Source organism: Culex pipiens, chromosome 2 (genome assembly GCF_016801865.2).
Source record: "Culex pipiens pallens isolate TS chromosome 2, TS_CPP_V2, whole genome shotgun sequence".
Classification (NCBI taxonomy): domain Eukaryota; kingdom Metazoa; phylum Arthropoda; class Insecta; order Diptera; family Culicidae; genus Culex; species Culex pipiens.
The window spans coordinates 66,588,123-66,605,931 of NC_068938.1; the positions used below are offsets into that span (position 1 = coordinate 66,588,123).

A 17,809-nucleotide genomic window follows, 5' to 3' on the forward strand; every position below is an offset into this window, starting at 1 on the left:
TGAAATTAAACGATATTTTTTCATATTTAAAATGTATATCTTAAAACAATTATTTCTCGAATACTTTTAAACAAATTCTTCTCAAACAACCCTTTTTGAAAAATTTAATTATATCAATTCAATTTTTCATCCAATTTGGTCAAGGTAAACAAAAATGGTGAATATCTTATTTTCAAATGATATAACAAAAAAAAAGTTAAAATAGGTTTGTCGAAAATAAAATACGTAATATTCATTCCATAATAGCGTAATTTTTGATGCCCAACATCTAAGCAAACGATATTCCTAGTTGTGAATGCTTCAGAAATAAATATTATCTGAATTAAACCTTGAAATGAAATTTACAGACCAGCTGATCAGTTCAATTTGAACAGTAGATTGAAAAGAATAAAATCAAATAAGGTTCTCTAATTATTATTTTTTGTATGATTTCAAAATATTGTTGCCAAAAAGGTAGGAAAATGTATACTTCCGCTTGTATTTCGGGAATTCCCGGGAAATTTAGAAATTTCCCGGGAAACGGCAAATATTTTTTTCCGGTAATTCCCGGGACGGGAAATTGCACTTTTCTTGTCATTATTAATAATTGCAGTACATTCGAGAACACTCGAAATTGTAATACACAAATTGAAGCGGCCAGTCCTACTGCGATGTTTACCGCAGAGAGGATTCTGAGAACAGATCACATTTCATAGAATCTACAGGGGAGGAAGGATGCGTGGACATACCGTACCAAACCAACTGATTTATGATTGCACCGAAAAAAAACTGTTTTTTTAATTCAGCTTTTTATCACTGAAAGTTTTTTTTTTTTAATTTTAGAAATGGTGCAAAATCTGGCTCTAAAGATGCGAATTTTATAAAAACAAAAAAACATCGAAATTGCTACCAAAAAATTTCAAAAAATATATTTTTAAGCTTAATTTGTAGTTTTGTAATAACTTTTAGGTTATAACATTCACATTGAAAAATGAAAAAAATGGTTTTCGCAGCATCTTCAGGTGAAAATTACAGGCTAATTAGGTAATGCTTAGACCCATTTCCATCTCATTTTCATCGATTCGATTTTTTTGTACGGCTGTTTCTCAGATACTAATTGTCCGATTTGCAAAGTCTCAGAGAGAAAATAGTTTGAAATTTCTCTAAGCCTTGCAAGAATTTTTTTTAGGTATTTTGAAAAAGTGTGTTATTTTTTATGAAAAAATCATGTTTTACTTTATTTTTTAACACAATCTCCGACAACTTTTTAAGTTTAACAAAAAGTGCTAAAAGATATTCACACTGTTTTCCAGTCTAAATACCGTAAACTGGGGTGACTTTGAAAAGTTTTCAAATTATTTTTGGATTATTTTCCAACTGTCAAGGTTTTCTCAAGATTATTATTTTTAAAACATGTACTGGGGTAGACCACACAAGGTCCATGGTGGTCCATCTTTGAAAAAAAGTTTTTTTCAAGAGTACCTTAAAAAATATTTGCGTTGAAAATTCATACCTTGACTTCCGGGGTGACTTTGATAGTCACAGTTTCTCTTGTTAAAATTATATTTGAGGTGTTCAAATTTTATTTCTACGTAAGAATGTCTAGATGATCCTAAAATTTTGCAGAACTTGATTTGAACAAATCTGTAATTTCTGCGACCGAAAACATCGTTCCACCTTTTTTAAAACGACTGCCTCCGGATTTTTTTTGGCGAATTTTTTGTACACGCGAAAAAAAAGTTGGAACGATGTTTTCGATCGCAAAAATTACAGATTTGATCAAATTAAGTTCTGCAAAGTTCTAGAATCATCTAGACATCCTAACAAATCACTGGAAAGAAGAATCATCTTGATTGGTTGAGTTATGCCCGAGAACCATTGAGTTGAAGTTACCGTTCCAACATTTTTGGAGCCTTGGGCGATGGAATGTTAAAAAAAAAATCAATATTCATATTAAGTTAACTTAGTTTATAAGCTTTTAAACAAAACACATACCGTAAACCGGGGTGACTTTGATAGGATTTCAATTTATTTTCGGAATATTTCTAAACTGGAAAGGTTTTTCTCAAGATTATAATTTTTAAAACATGTACTGGGGTAGGCCACACAAAGTTCATGCACTATTTCTGGAAAAAGTTAATTTTCTATAATGTTCAGAAAAGTAGTTACGTTAAAAATTCTCATTTTAAATTCCGGGGTGACTTTGATAGTCATAGTTTTTCTTGTTAAAATCAGATTATAGGTGTTCAAACTTAATTTTTACGTTAAATGAACCATCACTAAGGTTGATGATATAGTTTTCAAGAAAAAAATCCATGTTTATATTAAGTTAACTAAGTTTTAAGGCTTTTAAACAAAATACATATAAATTTTAGGTAAAGTTGTTAAAAAGTCGGAATTTTGCCTGAAATTCGTTAAATCTAGCATTGTTCATAAAATCATCGATTTATATTACATTTTAAACTGAATTCGAATCACGAATCACAAGTTTTCACATTTCATATGAAATTTGTTCAACTGAAATTGCCTATAAATTTGGAGATTTTTTTGAATTATGTTTCAAAAACACATATTATTTAATATTTACAAAATTTGTTTACCTTCTCCTAGTGGAAAATTGTCCAAAGAGTCCGAAAATGTTTTCCATTTTCCGATTCAAAATCATGTTCATTGAGAAAATCATGACACTTTGAGAAGTTTGAAATAATGCCTTTCATCAACATTTTCTTAATAACTGTTAACTAACTTTTTAAACCTTTCAAAATGTTATGAAAAGTTCTTCTTGAGGTACTTTGAGTACTTCTCCACCATGGTCAGTATGGTTCCAAACCATTCCGTACGTATTTAATTTGTACTCTTCATTTTGCGGAAAAATCTCAAACCTATCAAAGTCACCCCGGCTATCAAAGTCACCCCGTTTTACGGTATAGGTAAAATTGTTGAAAAGTTACAATTTTGCCTGAAATTCGTTAAAACTAGTTTTGTTTATAAAATTATCGATTCATATTGCATTTTAAACTGAATTCGAAGCACGAATCAAAAGTTTTCACATTTTATATGAAATTTGTTCTACTGAAAATTAAATTTGAAGATTTTTTTAAATTATATTTCAAAAACACATAATATTTATTATTTACAAACTTATTTTACCTTCTCCTAATGGAAAATTGTCCAAAGAATCCGAAAATGCATTCCGTTTTCCAATTCAAAAACATGTTCATTGAGAAAATCATGACACTTTGATTATTAAAATAATGCTATTCATAAACATGTTCATAATTATAGTTAACTAACTATTTAAACTTTTCAAAATTTTATGAAAACTTCTTCTTGAGATATTTTGAACTCAGTATGATTCCATAGCATTCCGTACGTATTTAATTTGTACTCTTCGTTTCACGGAAAAATCTCAAACCTTTGATAGGTTTGAGTCACCCCGTTTTACGGTACTATTTTTTCTGATACTATTTGAAAAAATGCTTGAAATAGTTTTTGAACAGGCTGAGTTAATCGAAATATGAAAAAAAGAAACCTCTTTCAAAAGAAATATATTTTTTTTGTGCTGAACTGGAAAACGGGATAAGAGTTGCATAAGTTAAAAAAAAAATTAGCATCTCATATAATTTTTTTTAGCTCTATTGAGATGGCGATTAATTTAAATTATTTGAATTGTTTTTCAAATGTTTTAAATAATGTTTATGCAGCAAAAACTCGTGCAGCTTTAATGCTCTTTTCAAGAGGAAAAACTAAGCCAGAGCTGCTTTCAAGAGAACAATATTAACGAGCTCTTAAATGCACCAAAAAATGACTGCCAAATGAGACCACATCATAACACTGATGCTCTAAAGTTTTTCTTACATTTTTTTCGGATGTACAAACACACCCCACTTGAAGATGTGTGTCTGCGGTTTCGAGGCGTGAAATTTCATTACGGATAATAACAGCACACCTAACGCAACACCTCGTTCACATCCAACTCTGAACAAAGTGTTTATAACGTCAATCATTGACAGCTGCCCCCTTGTGTGTGTGCCTTTTTTGTTTTGTCTATGGTTTTTGCAATTCATCAGTTGCTTCGGAGTTCGGAGAGGTGTGATGCGTGAAGAAGTCCAGAAATCCTGCCCTCCATTCATTATCACTCTGGTCGTCCTGGTGAAAAGTTTTGTGGTTACACGGAAAAACTTGAATAATCAAGATTCACTTAAAAAATAAAACCTTCTTTTCAAAATAGTGAAAGCATCATTTAAATGTTTAACTAAATTAGTTTAGTTTTCTCTAAAATCTGTAATTGATTTTTGGATTTTATTTTTTCAAATTTCAATTTTTTGGTTTTCAGTCCAAATTGCAGCTCCGGGGCTGCGTGTGGCCACGACGGTGGCTCTGTGGTACTTACTAATTGAATTAACGCCCCACAGGAATGACACCCGGCACCAACAAAAAAGGGTGGGCAAAACCGAAAAAAGTGAAGACACACAGTCCTTGGCAAGGTGGCGCGCTTGGTTGAACTTCAGAAACGGTTCGAGCCAGTCAAGTCAAGTCTTGGATAATTGCAGTTCAATTTCAAACGTAGCGAATTGCTAATGAAGCGGCTTCCTTTTTTGTTGGTTTGGTTTGGTTTGGTTTGCACCAACTGTCCAAAAGTCAAACGGGGAAGGGGGTTTTATTTTCTTAGGGTTGTGTCTTTTTCGATTTGGTTGTGATTGTGTGAAGTCGAGAAGTCGTTGATATCTCCGTGCAATTGTTGGAAATGTTCCGTTCTTCGTTAGTGCGCTAATGAATCATGGCATTTCAGCGGTTTGATAATTCAAATTGGTCTTTTGCGGTTGCCATTTTGACATTGGAGCAATTATCCACGTTTTAACAAATTTTTGAGACTCTTTTTTTTAATGTTTGGTTAAAACATTGTCCATACATTCCCGTTGTCAAAAGAATCCTTTTTGTACCAATAGATTTTTCATATAATTTGACGAGCTGGGCATGTAAATACTCAAAAATCGTTATTCTTGAGCAGAGATTTTCTGATCCATTTGATGCCGTCGTCAAAATAATAGGTTAAGGACCAGTCGTTCATTTACCGAGGTTTACCGAGTTTGATAAATACGACGAGTGCTGAAAAAATCAAGTTTTGCAACGAGTTGCTTACAACATTTTTTGCAATTCCAAAAAACGCTTCTTGAATGGAATTTTATGTCAAACATTCATGTGTTTAGTAAATTCACCATTCAAAACAAAAAAAAATATTGAAAAATGTTACTAAAGTTCAACTTTTCAGCACCCATTTCAGTGCTGAAAAGTAGAACATTTCAGCACTGGTATTGAAAAGTATAAATTTTCCTTTCTGTTATTTTTGGTAGGGAAAAGTAGGCCGTTTCGTTTCTCCAGAAGGACAGGAAAAGTTGACAGTTTTACAGCGAAATTGAAAAAAATATAATTTTAAAGACCCAAATCTCGTTGTGACTTTAATGAAAAAAAAAAGATTTTTGGAGTAAATACCGAGGATGCGGTCAAACAAAATTAAATCGTTATTGAAAATTTAAATTTGCAATCGAAACTAAATATTTTTTCTTATGTTCACCATATTAATTTATAGACACATTTAAAAAAAATTGAAGGTAATGGTCAGCAATATTTTCCAAAAGACTGCGAATATTTCCCACAAATTTGCTTAATAGACTTTTTTAATATGACAACTGATTGCTAAAAATCAGTCACTAAAAGTTTTTATATTATGAAAACTGGGTGTCAAAAAGTTAGATAACTTACATACATGTAAATCGACAAAAATGTCAGAGGTTGGTTTGAGCACACACTATTTTTAAATCTTTTTGAAATCAGCATTTAAATATAATTTTCCATTTATTAACAAAACAAATTTGAAGACATTTGGTTGTATCATTGACGAGATACAGCTATTTGAAGTTAGCAGTTTCAAAAACGGGTGCCACGATATCTCAACACTGCTTTGACCAAATCGGCTCAAAATTTTGGTGAAGCCTCGTCAAACCGGTTCCGTGAGCATAACGAAGACCGATTTTCAAAAAGTTTATTTTAAAAAAAGATAAAAATATTTTTATGTTTTTCAAATAAAAAATGGTCAGCTTATGATATTTGTATTTTTATAGAAAGAAAAATTTCAAAATTAAAAATTTGGAATTTCTGCCAATTTGATCCATCTCATGTCGAGATATTGTGGCACCCGTAAATCAACTTGATGGTAAATTTTTGAGCTTAAATCGGCTCTTGCTTAGTTTAATCATGAAATATCTTCATGAAACTTTTAGAAGCAATTGAAAATCATGATTTACGTGGATTTAATAAATTTTCTTAAATAAGAAATTTTGTGATTTTTTATATGCATGTAACCCCTTAAGTCATTATCAATTGTAAATTTGATATTGCATCTAAAAGTGCTTTTTAGATTTTGTTCTGCAATATTTCAGATGTTTTCCAAAAAATATAATTTGTTCAAAAAAATCTAATTTTCATAAAAATGTTCAAACATTTGACTCTAGCGCAAAAGATGCATTTTTTTTTTTAATTCCGCAAAACCCTAAAAAAGTTCTAAATATCATTAAATAGTTTTGTATTCAACTTTTAGTGATAGTAAGATAATTAAAAATCGTGAAATTTTCTTTCCGTGTACCTTTTCTTCTCGTTTTGACAACTTTGCCGAAAACACCAAACCGACAGGAAAATCCTTCCACAAGATACAAATTCTTAAATATTCATAACCCATTTTGTATGTCCATCCTGCAAAATTGTATGGAGCCTTGCATGGAAGAAATAATGAGGCAACATGGAATGTTTAATATAGGGGAATGGACAAAGTTTCATTAAAAAAAATATAAAATTAAAAATCTTGAAAAGAAATAGCTATACAGTCGAGATTCGATTATCCGAAGCCTCAATTATCCAAAGTTTTGATTATCCGAAGTTCGATTTAATCCGATGGTTTGTATGGGATTTTGGTTAATCGAAACATGAACAAACATTTTTTTCGTACTTTTTTTATTTTCTTACGTCAAAATCGAGATCTGCAATCCCATTTTAGTAAAATTTGCCTATTAAATTAAAACATGCATTTTTTTATATTTCATCCCCACCATTTTGGCCGTCATCTTAGATTTATAAATACTAAATCACTTTAGAGTATTTACTGCCCATTTTCGCATAATTGTCCTATATGCAAAAACAGCAAGCTGAGAAAAACACATTTGAAGTTTGTTCCACACATAAGTTTTCGCGATAAAACTGGATTCAACCAAACCTCATCAATAACTCAAAAGAGCAATTCTCTACGAAATCGGTCTTTTTTCTTCAATTTTATTTTTTGTATTTTTTAATCCGACTGAAACTTTTTTGGTGCCTTCGGTATGCCCAAAGAAGCCATTTTGCATCATTAGTTTGTCCATATAATTTTCCATACAAATTTAGCAGCTGTCCATACAAAAATGATGTATGAAAATTCAAAAATCTGTATCTTTTGAAGGATTTTTTTGATCGATTTGGTGTCTTCGGCAAAGTTGTAGGTATGGATACGGACTACACTGGAAAAAAATGATACACGGTAAAAAAAATTTGGTGATTTTTTTATTTAACTTTTAATTACTAAAACTTGATTTACAAAAAAACACTATTTTTAATTTTTTTTATTATTTGATATGTTTTAGAAGACAAAAAATGCCAACTTTTCAGAAATTTCCAGGTTGTGCAAAAAATCATTGACCGAGTTATGATTTTTTTAATCAATACTGATTTTTTCATTAAATCGAAATTTTGGTCGCAAAATTTTTTCAACTTCATTTTTCGATGTAAAATTGAATTTGCAATCAAAAAGTACTTTAGTGAAATTTTGATAAAATGCACCGTTTTCAAGTTATAGCCATTTTTATGTAACTTTTTTCAAAAGAGTCGCAGTTTTTCATTTTTTGAAATTAGTGCACATGTTTGCCCACTTTTGAAAAAAATGTTTTTGGAAAGCTGAGAAAATTCTCTATATTTTGCTTCTTTGGACTTTGTTGATACGACCTTTAGTTGCTGAGATATTGCAATGCAAAGGTTTAAAAACAGGAAAATTGATGTTCTCAGCAACTAATCGTCCGATTTTCAATGTTAATATATGAAACATTTGTGAAATTTTCCGATCTTTTCGAAAACAATATTTTTGAAATCAAGACAACAATTTCATAAATTTCACTTAAGTACATTTTGATTGCAAATTCAATTTTACATGGAAAAATGAAGTTGAAAAAAATTTGCGACCAAAATTTCGATTTTTTGAAAAAATCAGTATTGATTAAAAAATTCATAACTCGGTCAATGATTTTTTGCACAACCTGGAAATTTCTGAAAAGTTGGCATTTTATGTCTTTTAAAAAATATCAAAAAATAAAAAAAATTAAAAATAGTTTTTTTTTGTAAATCAAGTTTTAGTCACAAGAAGTTAAATAAAAAAAATCACCCAATTTTTTTTTACCGTGTATCATTTTTTTCCAGTGTAGTCCGTATCCATACCTACAACTTTGCCAAAGACACCAAATCGATCAAAAAAATCCTTTAAAAGATACAGATTTTTGAATTTTCATACATCATTTTTGTATGGACAGCTGCCAAATTTGCATGGAAAATTATATGGACAAACTAATGATGCCAAATGGCTTCTTTGGGCATACCGAAGGCACAAAAAAAGTTTCAGCCGGATTAAAAAATACAAAAAAAAATCGAATGACCGAAATCCAAGAGAACTGCTCAAAAGCGATGAAAATGCATATGGGACATTTATGTGATCAAGGACAGTTTAGGAGTCATACTTAAGCTCAAAAATCAAAAATTAGACAGCGAAAAAAAATTTATTCGGTTATCCGAAGATTTGATAATTCGAATTGAAAATTCTCCAAGGCCTTCGGATAATCGAGTCTGGACTTCATTCTAGAGAATTACTCTTGTGATGTTTCACTGTTAAAAAATTTCGCGACATGCCAATTTCAAAACATTGTAATTTCATTGTACTCTAAAATCTGCTAATAAAGGAATTTTTTAATGTGTTCAAATACTTTAAATTGTATAACTCTATGTCATGTACAATACATTTGTATTCACTGGGAATTTACAATGAATTATTTGATTTTTTTTAAATATTGAACTGCTTCCAAAATGCCACTTTAAAATCTTATAAAGTGTTTGAATTTAAAAAAAAACAAGGTCTAGATACACTATGAAGCAGTTCGACAATAGTTTATTTAGAATTTCGCAGCATTTCACAGTATTTACCAAATTTTACGGCCAAGGTAAATTTAAACAATTACGCGGCATTCTTGAAATCGAAAAATATTATCAGCTCTCCTCATTTGGTTTGCCTGAACAAAGTTTCATCCAAGTATAACAAAAAATACTCATACATTGTTAAATGAATAAATTAAAAACAAATTGTTGATAAGTTAGTGGAATCAGATCACGAGGGGTTACATTATTCTAATTTAAAAAAAAAATCTGCTTTAAAATACTAATCCTTTTCTCATTTCCCTCTCTTCCCAGGACGTGCTCGAGGAGTACGAGGAGCGGGTGAAGCGGCGCGGCAACATGCCCAAGATTGACCCGGCCTGCCTCAAGTGGACCCCGTTTGTGGCGCCAACGCCGTCGACGCCATCCTCCTAGCGCCAGTCGTACCACCACCACCACCATCATCATCATCACTCCTCGCTTCATCACCACCAGCACCACAATCCGTACGGGTCGTACGGGTCGTACTCGAATCCGTTCGTCAACCAGTACCATCAGTATCCGTATTCGCACCATCACTTTAGCCAGTACTACAATAATAACAATTATTTGGCTGGCGGAGGAGGAGGTGGTGGTGGAGGGGGAGGGGGAGGAGGAGCGGGAGCAGGGGGTCACCAATCGTCCGGGGTGACAACGACCACGCACTATCTGACGCACAGAGATCGGGGAGTCTTCTAGGAAGGCTGATTAGGTGGAAGATGGAATGCATGCATGTGTGTTTGGGTCTCTAGGATAATTCAACTCTAGTTTCTAAGTGAGATATTGTACGCAAGCCCACTATTTTAAAACGCATTTACTGCTAAACGGTACAAAGTGGTTTTAAAACGGTTAAGTTTTGTCTTTTATTTTTGTGTGCTTTAACTTAATAGCTAGGTTACCTTGGTTAGTGAATGTAATAGAGAAATTATCTGTTTGTAAGATATCAGCAATTTGAAAAAATAAATCATTTTAGCGTGTTAAATTAATAATCGTGGTGTTTACAGATAAGTACTCCGAAAAATATTCAAAAATCTCTATTTCAAGACAGGATATCCAGAATTCCAGATACATTTCAAGTTTCCTACAAAATTTTCAATCAAAAATTCTGTCTTCAAGTTTCATTTTAAAATTTTAATGCATTTTTCCCATAATTACTCCGAGCCACCAGATTTTTCGCTGGTTTGGCAAAAGCTCAGAGTCATTTTTTACATTTTCCACAATCTTTGCTGAACTCAAAAAACGTTACTAGAAAAAATCCAGTAGATTGTGACAAAAACGAGTATTTTTTTTCGATGGGCGATCTAATGTTTTGTTTCATTGTCGAATTTCAGGAAAAAGTAATGATTCCTAAATCGCATTTAGTTATTTATTTGGCAGTAATGGCAATCCAAAATTTGAATCCACTGATACTGAAAATAATCGCATTAGTGGTCAAAACATCTCAAAAAATCGATATTTTTGAAAAAAAAAAACTTTATTTTTGCATTCAAATTAAAACTAAATGGCATCCCAAGCTCCACTACCACTTGCCGTTGCTATTTAATTCGCTTTTGTTGCGAAGATTAACACAATAAGGAACAATAAACGTTTATATCGTTATCGGCAAAAAAAAAAACAAAAATAAATTTCATGTTAAATTTACAGGTTTTGAAGCAAAATGTATCACACTTATTTTATACTGCTGAAAAATGCAAAATATCAAAAAGACACCAAGTTTAAAGGTCCTTAAACTAAAAAAAAACTCAAATGTCTATAAAAAGGAGCAATTCTCTGAAAATTCAGCCATCCATTTTTTGCATTTATTTATCTTGCCTTCCATATGCCAATAAACTGTATCTTTTGAAGGATTTTTTGATCGATTTATGGTCTTGGGCAAAGTTGTAGATATAAATGAAGGCTACACCGAAAAAAAATTAAGCGCGATTGTAACGTTTTTGCTTATTTTTGAAATCACTTGTTGTCATTAATTAATGCCATCTTTTATGAAAATTCCAGAATAAGCAAATAATCTTTGACCAAATTAATAAAAGGTAATTTTATTTTTCAAGAAATCATAACTTTGTCAAACATTATAAACATTTTACCTTTTTTTAATTTGGTCAAAGATTATTTGCTTGCTCTGGAATTTTCTGAAAAGATCGCATTTTATGTCCTCTGAACCATACCAAAATCGTTTTTTTTTAATCAGATAGTGACAAAAACTAATTAGAAAAGGCATAAAAGTTCAACTGCGTATCATTTTTTTGTCTCGCTCTCATTCATACCAAAAGGCCATGCAATTTTTTTTATTTTATATCCCAATACAAAATCTAATTTGCTATCAAAAAGAAGTGAAATTTTGCTAAAGTTCACCGTTTTCCAGTTACAGTCCAGACTCGATTATCCGAAGTTCCATTATCCGAAGGTTTGAATGGGACTTCGGTTAATCGAATCATGACCCAAAAATATTATTTATTTTTTTGCTTTTGCAATAAAATTCGAGTTTTGCGACCCCATTTAAGTCAATTTTGAATATTTTATTGCCTTTTAAATTAAAAAAAATGTGTGTGTTATCACCGCCATTTTGGCCGCCATCTTGGATTTAAAAAATAAACAATTTTAGAGTATTTTATGGGTCATATTTAAGCTCGACAATCAAAAATAAAACAACGATTTTTTTTCTTGATTCGATTATCCGATGTAAAATTTCTCCGAGAGCTTCGGATAATCGAGTCAGCAACTTACAGCCATTTTTAGGTAACTAATGTTTACTAATGTTAAATTAAAAGTCTTTCTTTTAAATTTTAATAATGGTGCAATGTTTGCCCATTGTTAGAAAAAAATATGTGCGATTGGCTGAGACAAATCTTTAAATTATACAATTTTTAACTTTCTTGATACAGACTTTGGTTGCTGATATAAAGCTATGCAATATTATTAAATTAATTATTTAAAAAAAGGTAAAGAAAATGTTTGACCTATTTTTCGTGTACATTTTTTTTTGTGTAGTCCTCACCCATTCCTAAAACTTAACTCAAGACACCAATTCGATAAAAAAAAATCTTCAAATGATGCAGATTTTTTAATTTTTACATACCATTTTTATATGGACAGCTGCCAAATTTGTATGGAATATGGCATACGGAAGGTACCCATAAAGTTTTCCATTAAGTTGATAATTGAAAAATCAACATAATTTAATACTTTTCAGTTCTTTTCAATCAACTGCAAATTTTTTTGTAAAAAAATGCTATTTTTAAAACATTTTGCCTCTCGTTTTTTTTTTAATTGGGGTGGAGGGAACAATAGAAAAAGTTTTTTTAAAAATGTTCTCATACACTGAACAAAAAGTTGAATTTTGGAATGTTGAAAATTTGGAAGGTTGAATATTTCCTCTTTTTTTGTGTAACACTACATAAAAAATGTGTAAAAAAGGGAAACTGATGAATATTCATCAAAAACTTATGAAAATTCATCATTTTCTAAAGTAAAATTAATCTTTATTTTTTTTTGACACGAAATATGTCACCATTTTCTGATGAATATTACCATCATTTTTTTTCTCTGTAATATTAAAAAAATCGTAAGCCGACCTCCCCTGGGCTTTGTCATAATGAGTGTCATAGGTTTGATGCTTGTTTGGCAAAGAGTATGATTTGATTCGATGTGGAATTAAAATCGAAGTGTTCAGTATATTGCTGAAGCTTCCATTTTTACACATGGACACCACTTCATGCTGCGAGAACCCACTTTGGCGCAGTCTCAGGGCTTAATCGCTGGCCGGTAAGCTGTCATCGAGACAAGGAGGTTCTCCGATAGTGGAAATATCACATTTGTACAATGAACCGCTACATATGTGATTTTTCCCTATCTTAATGTGGGTTCAGGTTAGGATGCAGGTTTTTAAAAATTCAGTTTTTGTAGAATTTAGGATTTTAACTATAAATATCAACTTTTTATACTTTGCCTTTAGTTATTTAGGGACAGTCATTAGTAATAGTAAATTTAGTAATTCTATCAGAATCGGTGATTTTCATTCAAGTAGCATAAAACCAATCTGTATGTCAAAATTTATATAGATTCTCGATCAATCAATAGTGAAATGATATCGGACTAAATTCGTTGATCTGTTGAACTAACAGTTGTCGGATTATGATTGTATCGACCATTGTTGCGAATCGAGGATCTACTGGAATTCTGACGATCAAATGGTCGTCTCTATTTCAATTCACAACTTGTAAAATATGAACTGTTAATCTATTTTTTTGTCTTTGTTTTTTAAAAGAAGCCAGACAGGTTTTAAAAGAAACGTTTTTTTTTGGCTATTAATTAAAATGTCGGGGAATTGAGATAAGAGTAGCTTTCGGATAGCTTGCTTTAAATCTTGTATTCAATTCAAGTTAGGTAGTTACCCGCAAATGAAAATTTGGACTTATATGAATAATTGAACATTTTGGACTTATGAATAACACACAACTGTGCATTTATTCTCGAGTCAGATCCATACAGCGTCAGTGTTTATTTGGTCGAAGTGTACTAATTCATTGGCAGATCTGATTCTAGTTGTAATGTACGACAAGACTACTGACGGACGTGACAGGACGAGGGCCCAGTTTAGAGGTTTCGACATCAACGATGTGCGGCTGGATCACCCTTCCAAAAAAAAAAAAAAAAAAAAAAAAAAAAATTTTAAAATAATCGTAAGCCGACCTCATTTTTGCCAAATACATTACCGAATGCACTTTCTAGTGATTTCATCACCATCATTTTGGCCTCCCTAGTGTGGACATAATTGAGCTCAACAACAACAAGACAAGACAAAAAAACATGATTCGATTATTCGAAGTTTTTTTTTTTTTTTTTGGGTAAGGCCGATGCAAATATTTTTCAAAGTTTTTGTCCCTCGGCTCTAGCCGGGGTCGAGGGAGGGCAATAAAATAAAAAAATATAATAATTTAAATTACAAGCCATAGTCTCAACATTTGAATGCACATTTGAATGCAAGTGTTTTAAATGCATTTTACACTTATTCAGTTGTTTTGCAATCATTAATTTTCAAAAAAAGTAAAATTTGACGAAAACAAAAAAAATAGCGAAAATAAAACATTTTGCGATACTAAACATCGAAAATGTTCAAAAATTCAAAAGATGTTTAAATCAACCCAAACATGCTAAAAATGATTTTAAACACAGGAGAATGCATTTTAAATCAATTTCAGCTGATTGCACTTAAATTTCCATTGCAATTTTGAAGTTTTTTGAAAAAAAAAGTTTTTTTGCCCCCTGATTTTTCGGGCTAATTTTGTAGGCCCGGCAATAAAATGTGTACCAGCCCAATTAACTTTATTGTCTTCAGAATGCAACATTTCTTTTAAAAGTCCAGATCATAAAATGAAATTTAACCGAAGACACCGAAGAAATCGGTTCGAAAATGTCTTCTCAAAATGCAGATTTTTGAATATTTTTTCTCATTTTTGAGACTTTCATCGAAAAAAGTTGGACATAAGAAATGGTCGAACAATGTTTTAATCAAAATAAAAAAAAAAAACGAAAAGCTGTCATCCTTCGATAGATTGATTTATTTATTTTTGCATCTGATCAGCCAATACTGATGTAAATTTTCTAACTAAGACATAACATATATTTTTGAAATAGTTGACAAATCGTAAAATAACGCAATTCTTTATTTAGTTTGTAACAAATGATATTTAATTTACGTGATCGCATTAAAAACATATTTAACTAGATGTCAATTTAGATCACTAAGATTAAATGTAGGATTATCCGATGTATGTGTTAGTTGTAAGATGTAAGTACTCAATCGATGTGTTAAATGTGAAGAATCATAAAAAAAACTCCAAAATGTAAATCTCTCAAATTTAGTAGGGAAACCCCCTTAATCCACCTTAGAAATAAACTCAACGTAATTTTAAAAACAACAAATTTAAACACAAATTCGTCGAACTGTAACCCAAAATACCGCTCGTTTTGTGAATAAACTGGTGATTTAAAATTCAATCGCATTACAATTACTCACACCGCACGCGCGGTAAACGAAAGAAAAGAAATCCCTTCTCAAAACTGAAAGAAAAACCTTTTTTTTCCTTACAGCAAGTGTGGGGGGGGAGGGGGGTCGCAACCCTAGCTCAAACAAAAAAGACTTAATCGAGGGTGAAACTTTTACCTTTTCGCGACGCACAGGGTTTCGCGAAGGAAAAAAAAATCTCCTTCTTTTAAATAGTGTGTTAGAAACAAGAACACATTTCAAAACGTATTTGCCCAATCACACACCCACGTGAAATTCCCGCGAACACGTGCGCGCCGCTGAAAAACAATGCCCAAGCATCAAACATCAATTTTCGCGCTGTTTTCCGCCAAAACCTTCGACAACTTTGTCAAAGTAAGTACGTCTGAAGCCAGACAAAAAGTGCCTCCGTCGTCGCGACGTCAATTTCGCACGGCTTTCCTTCCAAAGTCAAAAGTTTGGTTCCCTTTGCCGTGCCCAATATTGTGTTCAATGCTGCTGCTTACAATCCTTCCCTTTCTCGAAATACTTCTTGTCGTCGTCTGGCACTCCGAATTCCGGCTCCTCTCCTCGAGGCATGTTCTCGGCTCAAGTGGTTTGATGTGTTTTTTTGGGAAAAGAGTAAGTGCGTGCTAAAGTTGAGGGGATGATTGTTTTTTGGGGGGAAATTGGGGCTTTTCATCGAATTACAGTTTCTTTAGCGTGATTTCAATTTTGATTTGTGTCGGTGGAGATATCTATCGTTTAATTTTCAACTTTTTTGATTTAAACACGTAATGGAAAATCGGTTGAAGAAATTCTGTGCCCTGCTATTTTCAAAAACGACACATTTTTTAACAGTCTAACTTTATTTTTGTAAAAAGTGTTTTTGTTCAAATTTCAAGCTGGTTCAGACAACCAATAATTATGTAATTTTCTAATTTTGCTTTTTACCATGTTTTCTATGTTTTATAATATTAATTTTTTTTTTATACAATTCTGCTATAAAAGAAAGGCAAAAAACGAACTAAATTCACCAAAACACTTGCATCTCTTTTTTCCTAGAAGCTCAAAAACTATTTTACAATCCTAGATGTGTATCGCAAAAACTGTAGATCCAGTTTTATGAATAAAAAAGCAATAAATTTACCGAATTCGGTAAAAAGAAATCTAAGTGTGTATCATGTAAATTTTCCAATGCTTTCACTCAGAATCTATTTTTAGATCATATAGTATGTTTCAAAGTAAAAATACTCAAAAAATACCCCAAAATAGCTAACATTTTGAAAATACTGATTTTTTTTATTTGCAATATGATTTTGCGAAATTTTGATGGCATTTTCTACTTTTAGACCATTGCCAATAATATTTCGAGTTTTTGTCCCCCACCCTACCAAATTTTCCTCAGAAATCGAGGAGTAAAAAACTGACATAAAATAAAATTTTCATTGAAAAAACATGTAACATCAATTTGAAACTATTTGTACTATTGTATTTATAATCAAATAAAGACTTTTTAACCTTTTTACAAATTTTGAATTTGACAAAAAAGTTCATTTTTTTAAATATTCATTGATATTTTGCATTTTTTTAATGGCAGATTAACTGTTATGATGTTAAAAGCATTTTCTGGTACTTTTAGCCTGATTTTTTTAAATCAAGCTTTAAATTTCAAATTTGAGGGACAAAAACTGTAAAATAAATTAGTCCTCAAATTTTCACAAAATACCGTATTTTTTCAAAAGTACTCAAATTTTCATAAATTTCACTGAAATTTGTATGCATTTTTACTATATATTTGTTTTTTTTTGTAATACACTAAAATTTTCATAAAATATCGAATTTTTTAAAATTACTCAAATTTTCATAATTTGCAATATGCGCAATGAACATAACGACAAATACTCGAAAGTTTAAAATATTTTGAAAGTCAGACATTATATTTACAAACATGAAGACTAGTTTCTTCCTATTGATTGGAAAACTCTAAAAATATTTAAGAAGCCGGACTTTAAAAAAAATGCAAGATTGGAAGAATGGAAAAGCTCGCAAAATATTAAGAAAATCAAAATAGATTGTTTTAAAAAATAATTGAAAAAAAAACAAAATATCATAAAAGTCGAACTTTTTTTATTGAACGCTCTTGTTTCAAAGAATTGAAAAAAAAATTCACCAGTATTCTGTAATAATTTGAGTTTTTTTTTATATAAATTTTTTCGTCAAATCATCCTTTTTATGAAAACTAATGATTGCAAAACAACTGAACTAGTGTAAACACTTTTTGCATTCAAATGTTGAGGCTATGCACAGTGGGAAAAAAGGACCCCAAAAATTACCGCAACATGATTTCGCGCAAACCATCGATTGCTATACATCAAAAGCTTCGTTTTTGCACCAGGAACAATAATCCGATGAAAAATTGCACTGCACGGACCGGTGGCCGGAATACAGGATGGGGACATGAGTTATACACTCCTCTCTTTAAAACATGAAGTTTGATATGTCGCAAGAGTGGTTTCAGGAATTTGCCAAATATCATCTTCGGATGTGGCCACCGGAGAACCTGGGAACCGGTCACCGGAGGTAAAA

The 17,809-nt window shown here is 31.4% G+C and overlaps 1 protein-coding gene across 1 annotated transcript in view; it reads left to right on the forward strand.

Moving 5' to 3' along the window:
• The window catches only part of LOC120425917 (histone acetyltransferase KAT7-like), a 70,132-nt gene extending 60,321 nt beyond the window's left edge, over positions 1-9,811 (forward strand). Inside the window, exon 4 of the mRNA XM_052706916.1 lies at positions 9,514-9,811. Within this exon, the coding sequence (XP_052562876.1) occupies positions 9,514-9,633 (120 nt within the window). The 3' untranslated portion in view covers positions 9,634-9,811. The remainder of the gene's footprint in view (positions 1-9,513) is intronic.
• Positions 9,812-17,809: the final 7,998 nt, after the last annotated feature.